Below are 22,114 nucleotides of genomic sequence, written 5' to 3'. Positions count from 1 at the left end.
GTACATGTAACGCCCGTAGATCCGGGCTAGTCAATTTAGAGACGATAAGCGGCAAAAATGACTTTTTGATGGAAGATTATTTAGAAGGAGTAATCTTAACTAAGTTGTAGTATATGTTACAAGGATTCTGTACATATAAAGAACGCCGAAATCCGAGTTATAACGAAGAAGTTATGACCTGTCGAAGTTTCGCGACAGAACCGGCACGACACAACGCGACGTAAATAGTGAATTTACGTTAGACCAATATTTAGCCTTAGTGGTCTAAATGGAAGTCGTAGAGTTCGTTAAACCGTGAGCGTGCATAAAAATAAGGTCCAAATCTGACTTCGTATGAGGAAGTTATGATTTTCCGAAGTTTCAGCTCAGTGGTATGCAGCCCGAAACTCGAATTTGAGATCGAGTGATTTTTGGTTGAAGCAATCTAAACGAGAATCGAAGATCTCGTTATTAGTAGTGCAACAATAAAAAGACAGACAAAAACGGACGTCGGATGAAGAAGTTATGAAATTCTAACGGAGTTTTCCTGTCCCGGCCTACTAAAAATAATATAATAAAAATAAAGTCAAAATTAGCCGACAAAGTCTAAATGAAAGTTGTAGAGCATAGTCTCACCTACGCGTGGATATAAAGAACGTCGAAAACGGAGCTCGTATGCGAAAGTTATGAATTTTTGAAGATCGTGGCACGCATACCAAAGCTTATCCGAAGAGAGCCTGGGGATGCGAGGTACGCCCAACGTACAAGGAGGTACGCCCCGCGTACATGTCGACACCGAAGTACGCCCTATGTACAAGATGGGTACGCGCAGCGTACTACTGCTTTCCTCGGTCCAGAAGAGGCCACGTTCCTCCACCGAGACTTCGCCACGTGGAAGCCTTATCCGGAGTACGCCCAACGTAGGGCCTCGGTACGCCCAGCATAGTCTGAGGTCTCGCTGCTATAAAAGGGCATGCGAGGCTGCCGATTTTTTTGCCAAATTTCTTCCTTTCTCTCTCTCTCGTTTTTGCATCGTTTTGCGTGCAAGAAATACCCCGAAGCCCCGATATCATTCCCGAGACCCGAAGCAAGTCCCGAAGCCCCGAGGATCCCGAGAAGTAAAGTTTTCGAGCCGAAACTCTGCCCGCGTGAAGCCCGGTTTTGGAGAAAACGTCCCGGTTTCATCGGAAAAGATTATTTTAAGAGACGAGGTGTTGTCCGAACATCGTCTTATCAAGTGAGTGCATAGTTACTTTCATCTTACACATAGATATGAAGTATTTTATATAAATTACGTGCTATGTGTGCATATTATCTGTATACTTGCTATCTATGCTGGATGAACGATTTTATACGAGTTTTATATGATTTAAACTGTATATGTATTTTATATCTACAAAATGTGTTGGGTAAAACATGGGTAGATGAAATAGTTGCTGTGTGACAAAAACAAAATGATGAGAGGTGATATAGACCATCAGATAAGGGTGAGAGGTAAACCCTGAGAGAATCCTTTTACCCATGTGTTGGCCCCGTTATTCAGCAGAGTATGGATGACAACCACGAACTATTCTAGACAGTCCAGTGGAACACTAGCAGGCTCGCAACCTGTAGGTGTATTTGAACTGTGTATTCACCAGCTGTACTCTAAAAACCCATTGACACGTATTGCGAGTGGATTCTCAGAAACTATACTGTCGATAAACGAGATAACCATGGCGACTATGAGACTTACTGCCTAAACCCTGGCGACTATGTGACGTAGTGCTTGTTGTATAAACCCTGGCGACTATGAGACTTAGTGCCTAAACCCTGGCGACTATGCGACTTAGTGCCTATCGAGTAAACCTTGGCAACGATGGATTTCGTGCCGATTCCTTAGGATGATCCTTAGGAATGAATGAACGAGGTATAGCTAATTCTTAGGGTAGATCCTTAAGAGTAAAGAAGATAATGGGGATGGGTAATTGGGTTGATTGTTTGATGTTTAAACATAATAATTATATTATTGTGGGTTGAAAACCCTATATGCTCACCAGGCTCCCAAGATTGACCCACTCAGTTTTCTTTGCATTACAGGTAATGACACAAGAGTATAAGTTGGTGGACTTGACGAGAGATTTTGGATTATAGATCAGTAGTTTCAAATAACTGATGTAAGGTCTATTTTATATTGTTTATGCTTTTGGTCTGTATCGGAACATGACATCCCGAGATTTTGTTATTTAATGAAAATACATTTCTTTAAACAAATGCTTTGATAAATTCTTATCACATTTTGTTTTGGGAACAAATTCCGCAACTGTTTTCTTTAAACGGTTACTCTGATTTTAAAACAAAGCATAAACAAATCGGTCTTTTCTGGCCGTGAAATTAGGGATGTCACAGTACAAGCAATGATCCAGATGATGTTGGATCGTCAAATGGAGGAAACAAGGCGTTTACTTCAATGGAACCAAGAAGAACTTACGGTACCTATTGAACAACCCAAAATGAATGACGGGCAGGCTGAGGAAGGGAACTACACCAGGACCATTGGTCAAGCTGATCCGCTGGTGATTAGGAGAAACAATCAAGATGGAGGAAATAACGGACGTGGGTGCAAGTACAAGGATTTCATGGCATCCAAACCCCCGAGTCTTTCTGGAAGCCCAACGCCGGTGGAAGTTATGGACTGGATCTCCGAGATGGAGACAATGTTTGAGAGTTGCGAGTGTAGCAACAGACGGAAGACCGCTCTCGCGATTCCTCTGTTAAAGTCTGGAGTACTGAGCTGGTGGAAGCTACTAGCTGACACGATGCCCAAGGGAGAAGCAAGCAAGATGTCTTGGGAAGATTTCCTGGTGCAACTGAAAATGCAGTACTGCTCTGAGCAGGATCTTCTGGAGATCAACGATGAGTTCCAAAATCTGAAGAATGGAAGGATGAGTGTCACTGAGTATGCTACAAGTTTTACGGAGAAGATGAAGCTTGTTCCCTACCTAGTTCCAACTGAACTCTCCAAGGTCAACAAGTTTGCCCATGGATTACCAGCAGACTTTGGTCCAATGGTCAAGCAAGCAACCACTTTGAAAACCGCTATCTGGGCAGCCAAGAATCTTGAGACACAGATTAGGGAAAAGGGTCTGGAGAGAGCTGAAGTTGACGAGAAAAGGATGTATGAAGGATCTTCAAAGTCCAACAAGGAAAGAAAATTCTCAAAGTCTGAAGGAGGAGGAGGAGGAGGTGAAGCCAAGTGGTCCGAGAAGTGTAAAAAGAAACACTTCGGGAAGTGTAGCGAGGAAGTGACTTGCTACAAATGTGGAAAGACATGGTACTACGCCAGCAAGTGCGCATCCAACAAGAGGGTGTGCTACGGATGTAATAAAGAAGGACATATTTCTAAAGACTGCCCAAAGAAAAACGAGGCAGCAAGGCCAGATACGCCACCAAGGCCAAGGGCATTCCACATGATCCTCAACGAAGCAGAAAACAACGCGAGGAATCGAGGATGAGGACTTCATATCCGAAGATCGAGTTATGAAGTAGCCATGCAGATAGTATCATATGATGTAGCCTATTAGAGGCATAGTCTAGGGTGAACTTGAACACCTATATAATCGTTTCAAGGAATAATAAAAAAACATTCGTTTTGCTATCTGATGTGTTAAGCTGTTGTGTGGTTTTCTTGTATGGTGACTTGGAAAACTGCGAGACAATACTTGGGACGAGTATGAGTAGGTGTGAATGGTAGTAGAGGCCTATACTACCGGAAGCACAGGACTCACACTTGGATCAGGGAAAGTCACAAGGTTACCAAGGAGCTAGTAATTGATTTCGTTTTATTCAAGTATGTCGTTACCATTGTTTCGGTAAAGATTAAGAAGATGATTGTTATTCCGACCCTAGTGGTCATACCAAATTGAGTCCGACTACGACGAGTATGTTACGTGGTTCCGAGAACCAAGTTCGATGTAGCACCTGACTTAAGCCGGAAGAATTAATCAAAGCGATCAATAGAGGTATCGCGACAATTGCTTGTAGCTAGAAATGCTACCTTTTAAGATGTGGTTAGAACATGAAGGAAGGTATAGCCTGTTATGGAATTTGACTCTAAGAGACCTGAGTCTGAGCGTTGCAACATACGATGATAGGTCATTAGAATATGACACATAGGCCCATTGTAGTAATAAAAGAACTTATATTAAGTTTGTTAAGAAGAAGAAGCAGTCTCCAGTAAGGATCGATATTGTGATTTGAAGGTCATAATTTGAAGTCTGACGTGAGATAGGGAGCTGATGCAAGATCAAGCACTGCCTGCAGTCAAGGAGTCCAAGATACTCGTTCGAAGCAACATAGAAGTTACGGTTATTACATAGGATGCAGAGATAAAGTATGGAGTCATTATACAAGCCCTATTTTGTTGATGATTCCGGGACGTAATCATCCTAAGGGGGGATAATTGTAACGACCGTAGATCCGGGCTAGTCAATTTAGAGACAATGAGCATCAAAAAATGAGTTTTGATGGAAGATTATTTAGAAGGATTAATCTTAACCATTTTATAGTATATGTTACAAGGGTTCCGTACATATAAAGAACGCCGAAATCTGAGTTATAACGAAGAAGTTATGACCCGTCGAAGTTTTACGGCAAAACCGGCACGACACGGCGCGACGTAAATAGTGAATTTACGATACAAGACTTTTTAGCCTTAGTTATCTAAACAAAAGTCGTAGTATACGTTAAACCGAGAGCGTTCATAAAAAGAACGCCCAAATCTGACTTCGTATGAGGAAGTTATAATTTTTCTAAGGTTTGGCATAGCAGTGCACAGCCCAGAATTCGAGTTTTAGATCGAGCGGTTTTTGGCCAACGCGACCTAAATGAGAATTTAAGATCTCATTAATAGGAACTTAGCGACAAAAAGACAGACGAAAACGGAGTCCGTATGTAAAAGTTATGAATTTTACGCGGACATTTAACAGTGTAATCACCTCCTACTGTTAAATTTAAGATCGGTCGAGAATTAGCCGACGGAGTAAAAAGGAAAGTTGTAGATTTTATTTTTACCTACGCGTGGATATAAATAACGATAAAAACGAAGCTCGTATGCGAAAGTTATGGACGAAGCTTAGTCTCTACTTTTCGAGCGCGACGAATTCGATACAGTTTTATAAATCCGAGATAGAATGAGAATTAGCCAACGGGGTCTAAATGAAAGTTTTAGTACTCGTAAATACCAACGCATGGATATAAATAACGTCAGAAACGGAGCTCGTATGCGAAAGATATGGACGAAGCTTAGTCGCTACTCTTCGAGCGCGATAAATACGATACAGTTTTTGTAAATTTGAGATAGAAGGAGAATTAGCCGACGGGGTCTAAATGAAAGTTGTAGTACTCGTAAATACCAACGTGTGGATATAAAGAACGTAGAAAAGGGAGCTCGTACGCGGAAGATACAGACGAAACTTAGGGGCTACTTTACTATAAAATCCCTATAAATAAATGGTGAACTCTTCATATTCTCTTCACACCATAAACCTTTCTTTCTCTCTCTAACTTCTCTCTAGCCTCCCTAAACCCCTCTCAAGTCTAGGGAACCTCCCTAGCACGAGAAGGAAGCCACAGAGCGCCCGACGGCTCCGAGAAGAAAAGCTTTCGGCTCGGAAACGCTGCTCCAACGAAGCCCAGTTTTTAATAAAAATCCGTTGTAAGTGAGCTACGCCTATACTATATTTAATATAACTTTTATTTAAATATAGTAATGTTATTAAGATTTTATAAGAATTAGTTGGGATGGGTAATTGGGTTAATTGTTTGATGATTAAATATAATATAGTTATATTATTGTGGGTTGAAAACCCTATGTACTCACCAGGTTTCCCAACCTGGCCCACTCAAGCTTATTTGCATCACAGGTGTTGATACGAAGCTGCTTTACACTGAGAGATTAAAGAGATGTAGATCACTAGTGTAAATGATTGTAAGTTCTGTTTATGCTTATGTTTCTGTATTGACGATGACATCCCAAATGTTTTAAAATTAATAAAAATACATTTCTTCGGAAATGCTTTGATAACGTATTTATCATGTTTTTTTTTTTGGAACAAATTCCGCAACATTTTTATTAAAAGAGTTACTCTGATTTTTATAAAGTATAAACAAAATCGGTCTTTTCTGGCCGTGAAAATGGGGATATCACAGTTACTTGCTGACGTGGCATGATGACGTGTCAGTTTTGATGACGTAAGATGCTGACATGACATGCTGACGTGTCAAAATTGAATTTTTTTTTCCACAAAAGACACTACGTTTTCATTTTTTTTTTGATTTTGACATTAAGTTTTTTTTTTTTTTTTTTTTTAATTTTGACACTATATTTTTTTGTTCCAAATCGAAAATCATTTTTTCCAATTTTTTGTGCTATTACAAAATCAAAAGAAGCTTCACATAAATGATGAGAGACGAAGCATTAGAACAGACAAGTTGAAGGATATGTACAAAAACTAAACATAACCAACACTTAATCCCTAAACTGAATATGATTGTTTTTGTTATTTCTCTGATAATTGTTACCTCTGATGTTGTTCTTGTTCCAATCATACACTTCTTATTCTTTCTTTTCTTGCTAAAAGACAACCTAGCAAGTTATAAGAGAGAGTGCAAGCGGTGATTGTGTATAAGATGTGACAACATCTGATTGCTCGTTTTATACTTCGAATGGTTGAATATTGCTTAAATCTTTGATGTTTTTATTTAAATCTTATTAACTATTTGTAAAATGAGGAATTGAAATTAATTTAAATCTTAGGTATTTGTAAATTGATTGGACTCGGTTATTTTGGATTGAACAGTTATAGAATATTTTTTACAATATAAAATTGCATTATATTGATGTGTTCGTACTTAATAACTAGATTATTTTCAATTAAATAATTTTTTATTATTTTTAGTATATTACTTTGTTCTTAAAGCAATTCCAACTGAATATACAAGTTATGATGAGTTTGGTGACACTTTAATTTTCTCCAAGTGATATTTGGATATTGGATTTATAAATTAACGAAACTAACCTTTTATATCGCATGATTGCATGAACCACAAGGGTAATTGTTATTTTAACAAGTTTTACGGTCCTAAAATCCTAGCATCGGAGCAAAAAAGCAACTTTGCAATTGAAAATTTTAAACTTGCCTCCATTGTTTATTTTCATATTCAACCATCTAGGTATAAAGATTGTCAGTTTACTTCCCAGAGTTTAAAAATGTTTGTTTTTGAAGGTGATTATTATTCAACAAATTGAACTCATTTTATAGCATTTTAATCTCAATACTTTATTATACTTTTATCTTTTTTACAAATAGATCTTACTTTATTATACCAGCAGCTGCATCTGGCGCTGTCCTGGCCTCCTCTGCTATAAGCTGGAAGGCACGTCCCTGAGCCCTCGGGGCTCTGCTCTACCCTGACCCCAGTAATCCTCAATGTAGCCGACGCTGGAGCCTGCACCGGTCTAGCAACCAGCTGTGGACAGTTGGTCTTCACGTGACCAACCTGATGGCAGTGATAGCAAATCCTCATGTCCTGAACCGGGGCCACCTGGCGACAATCCCTCGCATAGTGCCCCTCCTTTCCGCACTTGCGGCACGCACCCCCGGACCCACAAACTTCGGAATGACCCTTCCCACACTTCTCACAAGTGCGGTCGCTCTATCCTCCAACCCTGGAATCAACGTTCTTGGACCGCTTTGGCGCCGACTGCGATTGCACCGAGGTCTGCCTCTGTTCTCGCAACTGTAACTCAGTCTCTAACTCACGCCGCCTGGCAGCCTCCTGTAGCTCCAGCAATGTATCACACCGCTGGGTAGCAACGAACTGTCTAATGGCAGTCTTGAGCATGCTCAGATAACGTGTCATCTGAGTCTGCTCGGAAGCAAACTCCGGGCAAAACATCGCCCTCTCAGTGAACATACGGGTGATCTCCGTCACCGACTCTGCATCCTGTCTCAACTCCAAAAACTCCTGAGCTAGCCGCTCACGCTCGACCCGTGGAATGTAGCGGGAGCGGAACATCTCCCTAAATTGATCCCAAGAGACTGCAGCTCTCTGCTCATCCGAATAAGACCCTGTCATCAACCTCCACCAGTCCTTCGCCCCGGACCTCAACATGTTCAGGGCACACCTGACCTTCTGGTCAGTCGGGCAGGAACATGTGAAAAAGCATCCCTCGATGTCCGATAGCCACCTCATGGCTATGATAGGGTCCTGAATCCCATCGAAAGTCGGGGGCTTCATGTTATTGAAGTCCCGGTACTGAAAAGCCCGACTGGCTCCTACCCCTGCCGCTGTTACAGCTGCAGTAGCTGCCGCGACAGCCACCTCCGCGAGGGCTGCATAGCGCTCGTCAAAGTATTCGACCATGGCGGTCTTGATAGACCCAAACATCTCCGGCAACTGAGCTCGGAACATAGCAACAACCTCATCATGCAGGATCTCCCTTATCATGTCATCCATCTCGTCTGGCCTCATTTGGCCGATAGTCTCGGGCGCTGCCGGCGCCTCCTGTCCATCCTCTACTGATCCCGACCCGGATCCAGCGACGAATCGCCGTGTAACCACTATACTGAAAACATACCCAAAGGATATTAGATACTCCTCATAACAACCCGAGAACCATCTCCCAACTAAAAAACCCTAGGGGTTTTGACTTCCTTGCTACGCGTATGGGTCCTGTGCTTTCAGTAGTACGGGCCCATACTACCTTCCACACCTACCCATATTTATATCAAGTATCATCACAACGCCCTAACAATATACATAATCATAGCGAGCGCTCAATCCTCACTCCTAGAGGAATGCTAAATATCTCATAACTGACCTACCGGCCTCTCTCAACCCAACCATCCATGAAACTTCCACCAACCCTGCAGCACTAGTGTATGCTAGCCATACATAACGCTGGACCCTATAGACTTTCAAATATCCAATCCAACCCTAAACTCTAATCAATAAGAACAGAACATAAGGCTAAATCAAGCATTCTCAGGCTATAAGATCTTAATTATGTACGACCGTGATGCATACACTAAACAACTACAGTAATGATGTCAATTTCATATAAGAAAAACCCTAGGCTATCAGGCATCATACAATCAGACAATTATATCATGAAATTCCTGAAGATCCCTAGCCTAGTACTAGCATGCTGTTCTAACACATTGCAATATCAAATAACTGTATGGTATTTTGGGATCTACTTACTGGCTCCGGCTGATCGTACACTTCACATCCTCCTTTCTTATTTTGAAAACATTTTAAGAAATCATTTTGAAAATCTTTTCCTTGGTTTGAGACTGGATTCACTCGCATGTTCCTCCAATTCACTCAAACCAAGGCTCTGATACCAACTTGTAACACCCATAAAATTCAAGCCAAATTTAAAATTTTAAAACATTCAAAATACCAAAAGTTATTACAAAAAGGTTTTCCAAAATAGTTTAATACCAGAGTTCCCAGAAATCATAATCATAAACCGAGGAAGTGTACGGTCACGCCTTCGCCTTCCCGCGGTCAACCGCTGTACCTGAAACAATAATCGATAAATGTAAGCTCGAAGGCTTAGTGAGTTACCCCCAAAAATACCAACCTCATATAACCATAATCATATCATATCAACAAATACAGAACAACCATGCATATCGAGTCTACCGTGTGACTCGTCCGCCCGCACCGGGCCTTCAGTCCACCTGGTCCACTCTCTGAGTGTACAATATGAGTGGTTTGCCCGCACCGAGCCTTCAGTCTATCTGGCCCACTCTCCGAGCCTCGGCACGTCTGGACCGCCCTCTCAGGGCCTTCAGCCTATCCGGACCGCTCGCCGGGCCTTCGGCCTGACTATGTGCCCTCCCGGGTATGCAGTCTATCCGGTCCGCCCTGGGTATGTTGGCCTACAGCACGAAGCAGGACCCGCCTCAACCCAACCCCCAATTAAACAACCATGTGCACATATAACAAATAATCACATAACAGTCCATAGGCAAACAAACCGATCTAATAGATCATATAACATAGCAACATCCTATAACCAGGATACCGACCTAACCGATCACTAACATAGCATCATCCTATATACCAGGATACCGACCTACCAGGTCACTAACATAGCATCATCCTATATACCAGGATACCGACCTAAACCAGGTCACTAAACACAATACCGTCCTAACTACCAGGACGCAGATCTAACAGATCAATAAACATATCATGCAATATACCCGGATATAAATCCGATAAAGGGCCGACCTTGGTGCCGTAGACCCTGTTGATAAAGTGAGGATAACTCACCTCGCAAGTAGCTCGGAAGGTAGTGTCAAACTCCTCCAAATGTAGCTCCAACTCCAACACCTATATTCACCAATGTCCTTTGCTATAAATATCCAATTTATCAAAATACGCTCAGAAGTCAACTGGTCAACCCTTGGTCAAAGTCAAAGTCAAATGTCAAGGTCAACAGTCCATGTTGACCTTAACTCGTCGAGTACCCTTAGCTACTCGCCGAGTTCCTTGCATAACTTGCCAACACGCCGAGTCACTCGTGTGACTCGTCGAGTTCCTAGGGTCAGTGGTCGTAACTCCTTGGCCATCTCGCCGAGTTTTCCCTTTATAACTCGTCGCGTTCATACGTGTCCAAAGGTTAGGAAAACCCTCGCCGACTTGCCGAGTCACTCGACTGACTCGCCGAGCCCACGACAACCTTCATCGGACTCGCCGAGTCGTTCATACAACTCGCCGAGTCTACGATAATCTTCATTGGACTCATCGAGTCGTTCATACAACTCGCCGAGTCTCTTCAGTCCTTTATTCATACAGACGATTTTTAAGCCATGCTAAGGCTCCAAATTGTAGATCCAACTTCCCAATGCACGTTTATCACGTAAAGTTGCAAACTTTACGTGCATGCAAGACTCTAATGACTCATAATGCCAAAACTAAACTTGAAATGGAGTTTAACTCAAAAGGAAGGGTTCATGCTTGCTAAAGCTGGAGACTTTATGGCTCTAGAGTCCAAGATGAGCTCAGATCTGAAGTGGCAACTTTAGATCCTATCCCATACCCGAAAATGGTTATCACCCATGCTATAAAAACCCTAATCTTCAACATGAAGAGATCTAGGAAGAACAAGGTCAAGGTAACAACTTGTTACCTTCAAATGATGCTAAACTGAGGTAGACTTCAGATCCCTAAACGTTCTTGCCTCCAACTTCTTGATCTTCAAGCTTCTAGCAACAAAATCTTCTTTCCAAGCTTGAAATTCACACTAATATGGAGCACACACACGAATTAGGGTTTCTGGACTCTCAAGAGGCTGTAAAGGGAGGCTAAGGGGCAAATGATCCTTTAAATAGGGTGCAAAACCCCGAGATTTAGGGTTTCATCCTCCAGCTCCTACTCGTCGAGTCTCTTCTTGGACTCGGCGAGTAGATCACTTAAGTGTGCTGCCTAACCCGCTGCTACTCGACGAGTCAGACAACCAACTCGTCAAGTAGACCTTGAATTCATGAGAATTTATCACCATAAATTGATATTCGAGAATCGGGGCGATACAGTCACTCATGTGTAACATGCAAAAGCAATTAGTAATAATGGTAATATATATATATATATATATATATATATATATATATATATATATATATATATATATATATATATATATATATATATATATATTTGTTTTATATGCCTAATCAATTATTTTGTTCTAGAAAGATGTTTGTGGACTTATTTGAAAAAAAAATGATGATTTTATTAACAATGTCCTAAATCTATATTTTGTATTTCTTTCGTTATTTTAGTCTAGACAAATTATCTTGTAAAAAAAAAAATTAGATTATAGTTCAACAATATAAAATACAATAGCTTGCTTTTATATATGTCATTTATATATATATATATATATATATATATATATATATATATATATATATTGTTCACATGTATGAAACATATTGGAAGAAAATAATACGTGTCTTGTATATATGAGAAAAAGTATGAAAGATAAAATCACTTTTTTCTAATAAAACAAAAAAGTTATTTATTTTTTATTTTTATTTTTTTTAATGGCAAAACAAAAAAGTTATGGATTCTTAAATTTGCTAAATATATAGTTTTTTTTTCCGAACAACAAAAAATTTATTAAGAAAACGTTAGCAACGAATAAACAAAAACAAACGAAACAAAGTCAGAAAAACAAAGGATCAAAAAACTAAAATAAGCTTATAAAACGATCCACCCAACTAATTTCTCTACCCTTGAATATATTACTACTCTATAAAAAAGATTGAGTAACCAAAATATCTCAAAAGTCCTTAAATGAAAAGGAACCAAAAACAATCGAATTCTTGAATAACAGACCAACCATCACATTGTGAAAAATATAGTCTTAAAAGACATTTTAGTAGTATCATTTAACCGCAACGAGCCAAACCCTTTTTAATTGGGATACAACACGAGGACTTCCTAGTTGATAATTAATTGTGGGGAAGAAAAGAATTAAATGTTTTTGTATCTTAAATTTTTTCTTTTTAAGTTTGTTAATCAATAAGCATGAAGCAGGGGTTCATTTTCATATTTCAGAATTTATAGGGGATAGAATTGAGCATTTACCCAAACTTATAAAGGGGCAAAATGATGAATCTTGGGTCAAAGGAAACAAGATGCTTTTGGGTTTTGGCGGACATAACCACAAAGCATGGCGTCTCACTCTCACTCTTATTATTCATTTCACAGAAATATGAAAAACTGTGAATCTGTGATACGCACACATGTGCGTGTATAATACAATAAACTTATATAAAAAGAGAGAGGGGGAGAGAGAAGGGGTAAAATTAACAGTAAGCAATAGCAGCCCTCTCACTGCAACTCCTTTCTCTCTCTCTCCAATTCTCTTTTTGTGCTTTTCTGTTGCTTGAATAATTGCAAGCCATTGTTGTTTTCTCGTTGTTTTACCCACTACCCAGTTCTATTTTTGCATAATGTACTCGCGCTTCTGGGATCTTATCTAAGTTTCTGAAAATGGGTATGCTTCAAATTTCAAAGCTTGATAATTTGAAGAGTGACCGAAGTTATCGCCATTTAATTTGTTGGGTTTGAGATAACAATGTCTAATTTGCGAAGAAGATTGAGCTCAAGAGATTGAAAGATATGGTTTTTAGTTTGTTTAAGGGGTTTTTGTGTTTTGAATGCTTTGGAATCACGTCATTGAGATCCGTTCACTGGTGGGGCTCTACCTTTTCCCTCAACAATCATTTGTGCTTCGTCTGGGTTCAAATGCAAGAGTAAGTATAAAGATATCTACTTTTTTTTATCATATTTTTATCATCCATGCTTGTTTATTTTTACTGTTATTATTATCATTATTATGTCTACCACCTGTTTGATAATTTGTCTGAGAAAGAGTTGTTAATCTGGGTTTTGAATTTTGATGTGGGGTTTCTGTTTCTTGGAATTGAAATTAGGGTTCTTAATCTTTTTCTTTTTCTTTTTTTCTAATTGCTAAAGCCACATGCATTGCTTATCATATGTTGCTCTGCCAATGTAAGTTCTTTACGCTTTTGCTTTGAGTGTAGATAAATCAAAACATTAATTACTGCTTTGAAACTTGAGAAAGTACCAATTCATCCTTAATGTTAGCAAAATGTGTAAGTACTTTTCATGATTTTGCTCTTTTTTCTTCATCTTTTTTTTTTCACCACATGGAATTGTTATTTGAGTTCTGTTCTTTTTTTTACTTATCTTTCTTACAACTGCTTGTAGATAATGAATTAATGGTGATTTGAAGTTTTAAACATGAACATGGACATAGATTTCCTTAAAATTACAGTTTTCTAAATAATATTCTATTTGTTCTTCTTTTCTAGATCATAAATCAATAGATGGCTCAAGATTTAGAGCTGGATTTTGAGAAGTATTGTGTGGTAGATGGAAGTCCTAAAACTGTTCTTTTATCTCCCAATCATTCAAAAACCGAAAAGAAAAGAGTTAGAAAGAAAGTAATTATAACTCAAAACAAGGAATTTACAGAGATAAATTTACATCGGTACCGAAGTCAATCATGTCGTGATGCTCGGTCAACACGGTCAACGGGGGTCAATGCAACATTCAAGAGGGGTTCTGTATATCAAAGTTCAAAAGAAGTAAGTAAAATAAGTGAGAAAGAAACTGAAGGTAGAAAAAAGATTGAATTTTCAAGAAATTCCACTCCTTTACCCTTCGAATTATTCGGTTCCTTATGTGATTCAGAAGAAGATGATGCCTTGTTAGGCTCTCTTTCGAGGTCATTTTTGGAAAATTCTATAAATCCAATCAATAAACAAGAAGATCAACAACAACAACATCCTTTATGTACCCCTTTGAACAAATCTTTATCTTCAAGATTGGAATTACAATTACCCCATTCACCTTCTAAAAATCCCAAGAATCGTTTCAGTCCGTTAAAAAAGATGTTTGACCCATTTGTGAAGTCAAAATCCCAGAAAAGTCCTTTAGGATTTAGCACCAAAGAACATGATGAAGCCACATCAGCTGGATCAAAGAACACTACTTCACAAAAATCATTAATACATGATTTTTCATATGCTGATTGTGATTCTTGTGGCTTGATTGTATCATCTTCTTGTTTGAATGGGGTTTTGAAGGTGGAAAACAAGAATCAAATGCCTTATTTTGAGTTTTCATTAAAGAATTCAAACGATGTTTTGGTGGGAAAAACATCAAAAGTGGGAAATGGTTGTGATTGGGTATACACCTTTCACACTGCTCAAAATAGACGAAAAATCAATGAATTTAAAGATAATAAAAATCAAGATTTAACAAAAACAGTTGGCAAGATGCGGGTTTCGTGTTATTTATGTACAGAATTAGTTAACACAGGAGCTTTTGATAACTCCATGATCAACGAATTTGTATTGTATGATCTTGAGGGAATAACTTGCAAGTCAACAAATGAAAATTTTGTTGGTGATTTGCATTTGGATCTTGAAACAGCAGCCATTGTTGTACAATTTCCATCTGAGAATAGAGAAAGCTTGAAATGTGATATGAATAAGAATGAATTTGCAAAAGTGAGTGTTGTGATCCCTTCAGCCAATCATGGGTTGCCAAGTGGCGAAAGTCGTGGGCCCTCTCCGTTGCTTGACAGGTGGCGATTAGGTGGAGGGTGTGAGTGTGGAGGGTGGGATATGGGGTGCCCTCTTGTTGTTCTTAGCAACTTTAGTATTCAGAAAGAGGAAGCTTGTAAACAGCCAGTCAAACTTTTTATAAAGGTAATTTTTTTTTTTTCAAATTCATATTGTTGACTTTTATTACCGAATGATTTTAAATTGATTGAAGAGGATAAATCACATTGAAGGTCGAAAAAGATTGTTAATTTTAGAATCTTGAAAGGTGAAAGTTTGACTTCAAAAGTCAACCTTTGGACTGTATCTCTTTTCTTGAATCTTGATTGGTGAAAAAAGGGTGCTTTTAATTTTCTATATGGCTTTCTCACTTTCTCACTATGTTAAATGATCGTAAATGGAAGAATTTTGTGAATGAGTCACATTAAAGATTAAAAAAGATTGTTAATTTTGAATCTTGAAAACAGGAAGTTTGACCTCAAAAGTCAAGCTGTAGACTATCTCTTTTCTTGATTGAAAAAAGGGACTATTTTTAACTATCTTTTTTGGGATCATATTATGACACAGGGAAGTAAAGAGAACACACCAGCATTGACCATGAAGTTGACTGAAGAAGGGCAGTATGCAGTTGACTTTCATGAACAGTTGACCTCACTACAAGCATTTTCGATTTGTGTTGCTATCTTGCACACTACAGAAACATTGATTCTTGTTGATCATGATAAAAATCGAGAAATGTTGCAATGTGATTCTTTAAGAGTCTTTGTTGAAGATGAAGTCAAACATTTGATTGAGGCTGTGGTAGAGGAGGACAAAAGAAAACCAGTCAAAAACGAATTCCCACCTTCTTTTTTGGTCAACCCTCCGTTTTCTCCAATGTCACGTGCATGATTTTCAAAAGGGTGTCTTGGTTTCTCTAAAAAGATTAAAAATTTCCGCGATTTTTAATGATCTTGAGAAGTTAAGATAGAGAAAAGTCAAAGATGTTTATGTTAGTAAGTTGTAGTTGTAGTGGATTTTCTTTCTTTTTTGTGTAATTTATATGAGAGGTTAGAATTGGCAACTAGGATTTGAATAGCTTTAGAAGAAATTTTTGTATCTCTAGAGTAATAATATTCATCCATTCACTTTTGGATTTTTAGTGTTTGTAATATTTAGTAAAATCAGGTTATTTTCTTTGTATTATAGAAATTATCGATTTGGCAATCAGTTTCATGCAATGTTAATGTGTTTTCTATAGTTCCATTCGTAACATTGTGATCTTGATTGACTTTTGAGAGTTAGAAAACCATATTTTCAATTGGGACACTAAACTTTATTTAATCGAAGTTTTACCCCAAAGGCTAAATGTTTTAACTCTTCACTCCTCAATTAGAATTGTTTAGTAGAGGTGTAAACGAGCCGAGCCGAGCTCGAGCTCGATTCGAACCTTAAAATGAAGCTCGAACTCAGCTCGTGAACAATTTAGTGGGTTTGCGAGCCAAATCGAGCCTAAACGAGCCTATATATATATATATATATATATATATATATATATATATATATATATATGCTTGTTTAAGCTCGTTTAGGCTCGCGATACCATTAATTGAAGCTCGACTCGAGCTCGTTTAATAAACAAGCCTCATATTTAGGCTTGAGCTCGGCTTAGGCTCGTTTAATTCGATTTCAAGTCGATCTTTTAACGAGTCGATCCCGAGTAGCTCGGCTCACTTACACCCCTATTGTTTAGTAACAATCCCACTCTTCACTCCTCATTTACCTTAAATTTCATTTCGGGATAATTTATCCCCTTATTAGTTTCCTTAATACATGGTTTTATACTTTTATATGATGTGATATATTGAGTAATGACGTAAATAGATATTACTTTGATTCAGAAAGGCAACACAAACACCTTTTGTTCTTATTTAATTTTTATAAATATTTAATATATTTTCACAGTAATAACCTATTTGGGACAGAATGATAAAATACCATCAAATATTAAAATAGAATTATGATAAAGAAAATGTTATAGCGAATTTGTAAAAACTATAATTAAAATGATGTTTTAATTTTTTTTTTAATGACAGTATTATTGAAAATTATATAAATAAAAATAAATTTATAGTTCTAAATGATATTATATCATCCATACCTTTTTAAAGACGAAAAGTTTCTAGAATAAAATTAAGCCCAATATAATAGGGTAAATTACAAGAATGGTCCCTGTGGTTTGGGGTAATCTGCATAGTTAGTCCCTAAGAAGAATTTTTAACGCGGACAATCCCTATTGTTCGGTTTTGTCGTTAGTCCCTATTTGACCTAAAATGACTTTTTTACCCTTATTAATTTCTTTTTTAATTTGTTTATTTATAATTTATAATTCTAAAAACAAAAATACCCACTCACCACAACTTCACTGGTTCATTCCTATCCCATTGCTCTCTCTCTCTCTCTCTCTCTCTCTCTCTCTCGCTCTCTCTTAAATCAATGAAAACGTAGAAGTCCTAGACCAAGCTTCCGACAACCTCCACAGCCCCTCCGGTAGCCTCCACAGTCCTCTGCCACCTGAAAAAAAAAGGCAGGTAATAGACCAATACAACCAACTCGTCTTCTTCCCCCTATGCTAAAAGATCCAGTGACAATCAAAACAAAATCAAACCTGTTAGTAATGAAAACCAAACTCGAAGGAAATTGAAACCAAAATCGATGTTAATCAAAACTAGATTTGGTGATAATCAAAACAAAATCAAACGAACAAGATGAAAATCAAAATCAGAATCTGATTCATGAGGTTGCTGAAACGAGTTTCAAACAAGGTGTAAAAATCAAAGTAAGCTCCGATTCACATGGTTTCTAATACAAATGCCAATGGTTGGGGTGGCTCTAGTTCACTTCAGACACCGACGATTTCAATCGGGAGTTTCAACGGTGCCTTCACCCTATGAATCACCAGTTTCAATGGGAGGAGAAGGATGTTAGGGTTTTTGATATAAGGTGTCGACAGTAAGGGATAAATGGGTGGGGTGAGCGACGGGGTGGGGTTAAATAGAAGGACAACCCGTCAGACTCTCTGTTTTCTCCGGCTTCCTCCACCTTCTCCGACGATCTGGTTTCTGTAAGCTTGCTTTTCCTGATCTGATTTCTCCGACGATTTTCTTCCGGTTTGATTTCCACATTGCTTTAGATTTGTCAGTTTCTATTCCTGGTTTCTTCGACGTTTTTTTTTTGGTGGAGGTTTTACGACAGCCTTGCTGAAGAAGAAAGAAAGGTTGATGGTGGTTGGGTGGAGGATTACCGGAAGAAGATGATGAACGGCAGGAGGAGTGAAGGGGTGGGTTGGATTAAAGGAGGAGGTAATCTAATTATGTTTTTCAATAATGATAATAATAATATAAATAGTGAAAATAAGAAATAATTATTAAAATGAATTTTAAATATAAAAATAACAGTAAGGGCAAAACAATCTTTTTTAAGAGTGGTAGGGACCAAAAACGCAACAAAACCAAATAATAGGGACCGTCCGAGCTAAAAATTCTTCTTAGGGACCAACTACACAGATTACCCCAAACCACAGGAACCATTCATGTAATTTACCCAATATAATAAATCACCTTAGATTTGGCCCATTTAACCCATGTAGCTAGAGGTTTTTTAATTCAATTTTTACACTTATTTATAAGTTAAATTAACATATTCATAAATAATCGAAATTGTCACATATAATCTTTTACATTAAATAATTCTTAAATGTTCAAATGTATCGGTAACATTGGCTTGGACTATTACTATATGAAAAAAAACATGGTAAACCTCGTTTATTGGATAGTTCACATCAAACATATTTCATGATTACTAATCATGTATGAAGTAAATAGTAAAATGCCAGCAATATTTTGAATATACTAGATTTTGCACTCTATATTAATTAATATTATGTAATGTTTTTAGCAAAACTAAAAAGATCATACTCTGACGTGTTTCATATGTATTAATCAAAATTTACAAAATTGTTGGTGATTACCATATCAATTCCTAACATATATACACAATCAATCATCGATTCTCTTTAGCTGTATATATCTAAACAAAATCGGAAAGTATATAATTTATCACCTTGTTTACTTCTACAAGCAAATAAGACAAGGGTAAAGTTCGAAACAACTATTAGAAAAAGCATATTAAACATATATTATGTTGAAAAATAGTCACACAACTTCTGGCTGAAATCTCAAATCTATATATTTTAAAATATCTTGTATATGATATAATTATGTTTTGCATGATTAAAATTACTAGACTAAGATTAATATTGTGTTAGCATTAACATAATCTATATATTGTATTTTTCTGTAGAATATGGTCACAAGAGGATGGTTTATCTTGCATGAAGAAAGTGAAAGATATCTACTTTCATTAAACCGACATTTATTATAATAATTTATAAAAAAAAAACATGTTAGTGATAAAACCTTATTAGCTAAAAGAAAGAACTTTCTTGTAATCAAAATCAAGAAAATTATTTAATAACATTTAATGGAATTCCACTTCAGGAAACATATTCACTCCCCTTCGTGTTTACTTTCTGCTCTCTTTCCCTCGTTTCGTATTATATACTATATAGACCACTGGACAACACAAACCCTAGAAACCAAATGTTTTCAAGGAAATTGATGCAGAGAGCGAAAGATGAAATTCTGTTTCTTGAATAAAGATTGATCCTTTTTTCATCTTCTTTGTTATGAAGGTATGATGATATCTTGCATTGTTACTCATTTTTAAGAGGGGTTTGTAGGTTTTAATGCAATATGAATCTTGTATATTTTGTTTGTTATGATTTTACGCAATTTGGGCTTGATTGCTCATAGGGTTCATAATCAAAACAATTACATTGACATTTTGATAAATCTTTAGGGTTTGATGTTGGGTATTTGGGTCCTTCTCTTTTTGATTGATTGTTCTGTTTTATATGCCCACAGAGCTCCTTTTTTAGCAATAGTTTGACTTAAAACTGGTCAACTAGCCGAATCTTTATGGCATGAAAATGAAATATGAATTAGAGTGTTCTACTTCACAATGTTGAAAATTTTCAAACTTGTGTCTTGTTTCTTCAAATTCCATGTAAAAAGTCCGTAATTCAGTGTTAAATGATCTTAATTGTAACATATAAAAATTTATTTGAAGACAAACATTGATAACTAGATCAGCATATCAAATATCTGGGGTTGCAAACAAAGAATATTGTGTCATATTATGATTTTCTAGAATATTAGGGGTGGAGGTGAATTTTTGTTTTAATTTTTTTGTGAGAATTTTTTTTGTTTGTTAATGGTTCTTTGATTGAAGGTTGATTCAAGCTCTCATGGAGGTTCTTTAATGGTGTAAGAAACATCTGTTGCACGAAAATCTATTTAAAAAGTTAAATTTACACAAGTTGGATCAAGATTCGCATAAAAAGATCGATTTCTAAAGTACCCAGATCAAGAAAATGGATGAAAATCAGAAATTTGAACAAATTTGGGGATTTAGAAGGAACGTTGATTCCTCTAGCGATGATTCAAAATCAAATTCTGATGTGGGTCATACTCAAGAAAAACTTCTATTGGTTCCTAATTTGGTTTCTCCTGAAATCGATCGAGTGAGTGAAACTGTTCAAGTTGAAAAAAAGCCGAAAAGAATCCGTAACACACCAAAAAAGGAAAAGAAAAACAAAAGAGAAGTGAAGACAAAATCAAAGAAAGATTCTTGTGCATCTTCTAACATAAAGAAGAAAGACAATAGTAGTAGAAAGAACAAGAGTAAGTTTTTAAGCCAAATGACAGTTTCAGATGATTTTAGGATCTTTACGGAATCAATCTTGGATGATCTTAGAGTTGCAAGAGAGACCATGTTTGATAAAATGAGGAAAGAAATGAATCAAATCATGAAATCGAAATCATCTTCAAGATCAAGAAAGAAAAAGGAAAGTGGAAAGAACCAGAATCAAAACCAGAACCAGAACCAGAACCAGAAACCTCGGTCAAGAAAAAGGAAGACCACTCAAGAAAAACCGAAGAAGGGTATAGAATACCCTCAAGAACATGTTAACAATGAAGAAATAAAGGAACCCATTTTAAAAAATCCAATCTTGATAGATTCTTGTGGTAAAAAACCGATCTTTACCAACACCCCAGATCATATTGTTACTTCTTCTTATTTGACTTTACCAATGGTTTTACCAAACTCAAGATCAAATGACACAAGTTTGAAACTTGAAAGAGGCAACTATCATGGGCATCAAGGGGAAGAACGAATTCAATGCTTCGGGTATAGCAATAATGAATCTTTGTGTGTAGGAAATGGGTATCCGGTTGGATTAAACCATAATCAAAGATTTGATAATTTGAATAGTTTTGGGATCCCGAATCGAGTTTCTCAAGGGTTTTCACATGATGGGAATCTTTTAGGCTCAAAGATGATAAATGGAGGAATAAGATACACTGCTGGATTAGGTCATACAATACCAAATCATCTTGCTTCAAATGGCATTCGTAGTCTTTACCCGAACTAGTGTGGAAAAATGTGTTTATAAAGAGGGTTTTTGAGATTGAAAACCATGGTTTTTTTGGTTGTTTTGATGGTGAATGTAGAAAAAAGGATTTGGGGTTTGATAGTTTTGGTATGTTTTTGTAGTGTTAATGGTGTTTTTATGATCTTGAAAGGTGCTATGGTTGACATTGGACATATTTTGTCCTGTTTTTTTCATTAGAATAAATAAATGATAATGAAAAGGTAGTTGAAAAATTGACCATAGTAATAGAAGAAAATAGATAAATGATGATAAGTTTGTAAAAAGTTATGATTTAATTAATGCCCAAGTCATTTTTGGTGTAAAGTGTAGAAAAAAAAACATTTATAGATTGCTTAGAAATTATATATATATATATATATATATATATATATATATATATATATATATATATATATATATATATATATTAAATCCAAGG

At 37.0% G+C, this 22,114-nt stretch overlaps 2 protein-coding genes across 2 annotated transcripts; both read left to right on the top strand.

Annotated features, from left to right (window-relative positions):
• Positions 1 to 12,715: 12,715 nt before the first annotated feature.
• On the top strand, positions 12,716 to 16,340 carry LOC145120948 (uncharacterized). The gene is made up of 3 exons (XM_079056735.1): positions 12,716 to 13,301; positions 13,884 to 15,287; positions 15,708 to 16,340. The coding sequence occupies exons 2-3, from the start codon at positions 13,899 to 13,901 to the stop codon at positions 16,029 to 16,031; spliced, it is 1,713 nt and encodes a 570-aa protein (XP_078912861.1). The 5' UTR covers positions 12,716 to 13,301; positions 13,884 to 13,898; the 3' UTR covers positions 16,032 to 16,340.
• Positions 16,341 to 19,714: 3,374 nt separating this feature from the next.
• Positions 19,715 to 21,819, top strand: LOC145118947 (stress response NST1-like protein). The gene is made up of 2 exons (XM_079054598.1): positions 19,715 to 19,872; positions 20,472 to 21,819. The coding sequence occupies exon 2, from the start codon at positions 20,614 to 20,616 to the stop codon at positions 21,673 to 21,675; it is 1,062 nt and encodes a 353-aa protein (XP_078910724.1). The 5' UTR covers positions 19,715 to 19,872; positions 20,472 to 20,613; the 3' UTR covers positions 21,676 to 21,819.
• The last annotated feature ends 295 nt before the right edge of the window (positions 21,820 to 22,114 follow it).

Source organism: Lactuca virosa, chromosome 6 (assembly GCF_052849685.1).
Source record: "Lactuca virosa cultivar CGN04683 chromosome 6, Lactuca_virosa_CGN04683_v6, whole genome shotgun sequence".
In the NCBI taxonomy this organism is placed as follows: Eukaryota; Viridiplantae; Streptophyta; class Magnoliopsida; order Asterales; family Asteraceae; genus Lactuca; species Lactuca virosa.
The sequence above is the reverse complement of the archived record's forward strand: the minus strand, read 5'-3'. Positions and strand labels throughout refer to the sequence as shown.

Excerpts from the sequence above, each read along its gene's own strand:
- LOC145120948 (XM_079056735.1), top strand. The coding sequence starts at position 13,899 with ATGGCTCAAGATTTAGAGCTGGATTTTGAGAAGTATTGTGTGGTAGAT. Across the intron at positions 15,288-15,707 it reads CAGTCAAACTTTTTATAAAG|GGAAGTAAAGAGAACACACC; the intron begins GTAATTTTTTTT and ends ATTATGACACAG.
- LOC145118947 (XM_079054598.1), top strand. The coding sequence starts at position 20,614 with ATGGATGAAAATCAGAAATTTGAACAAATTTGGGGATTTAGAAGGAAC.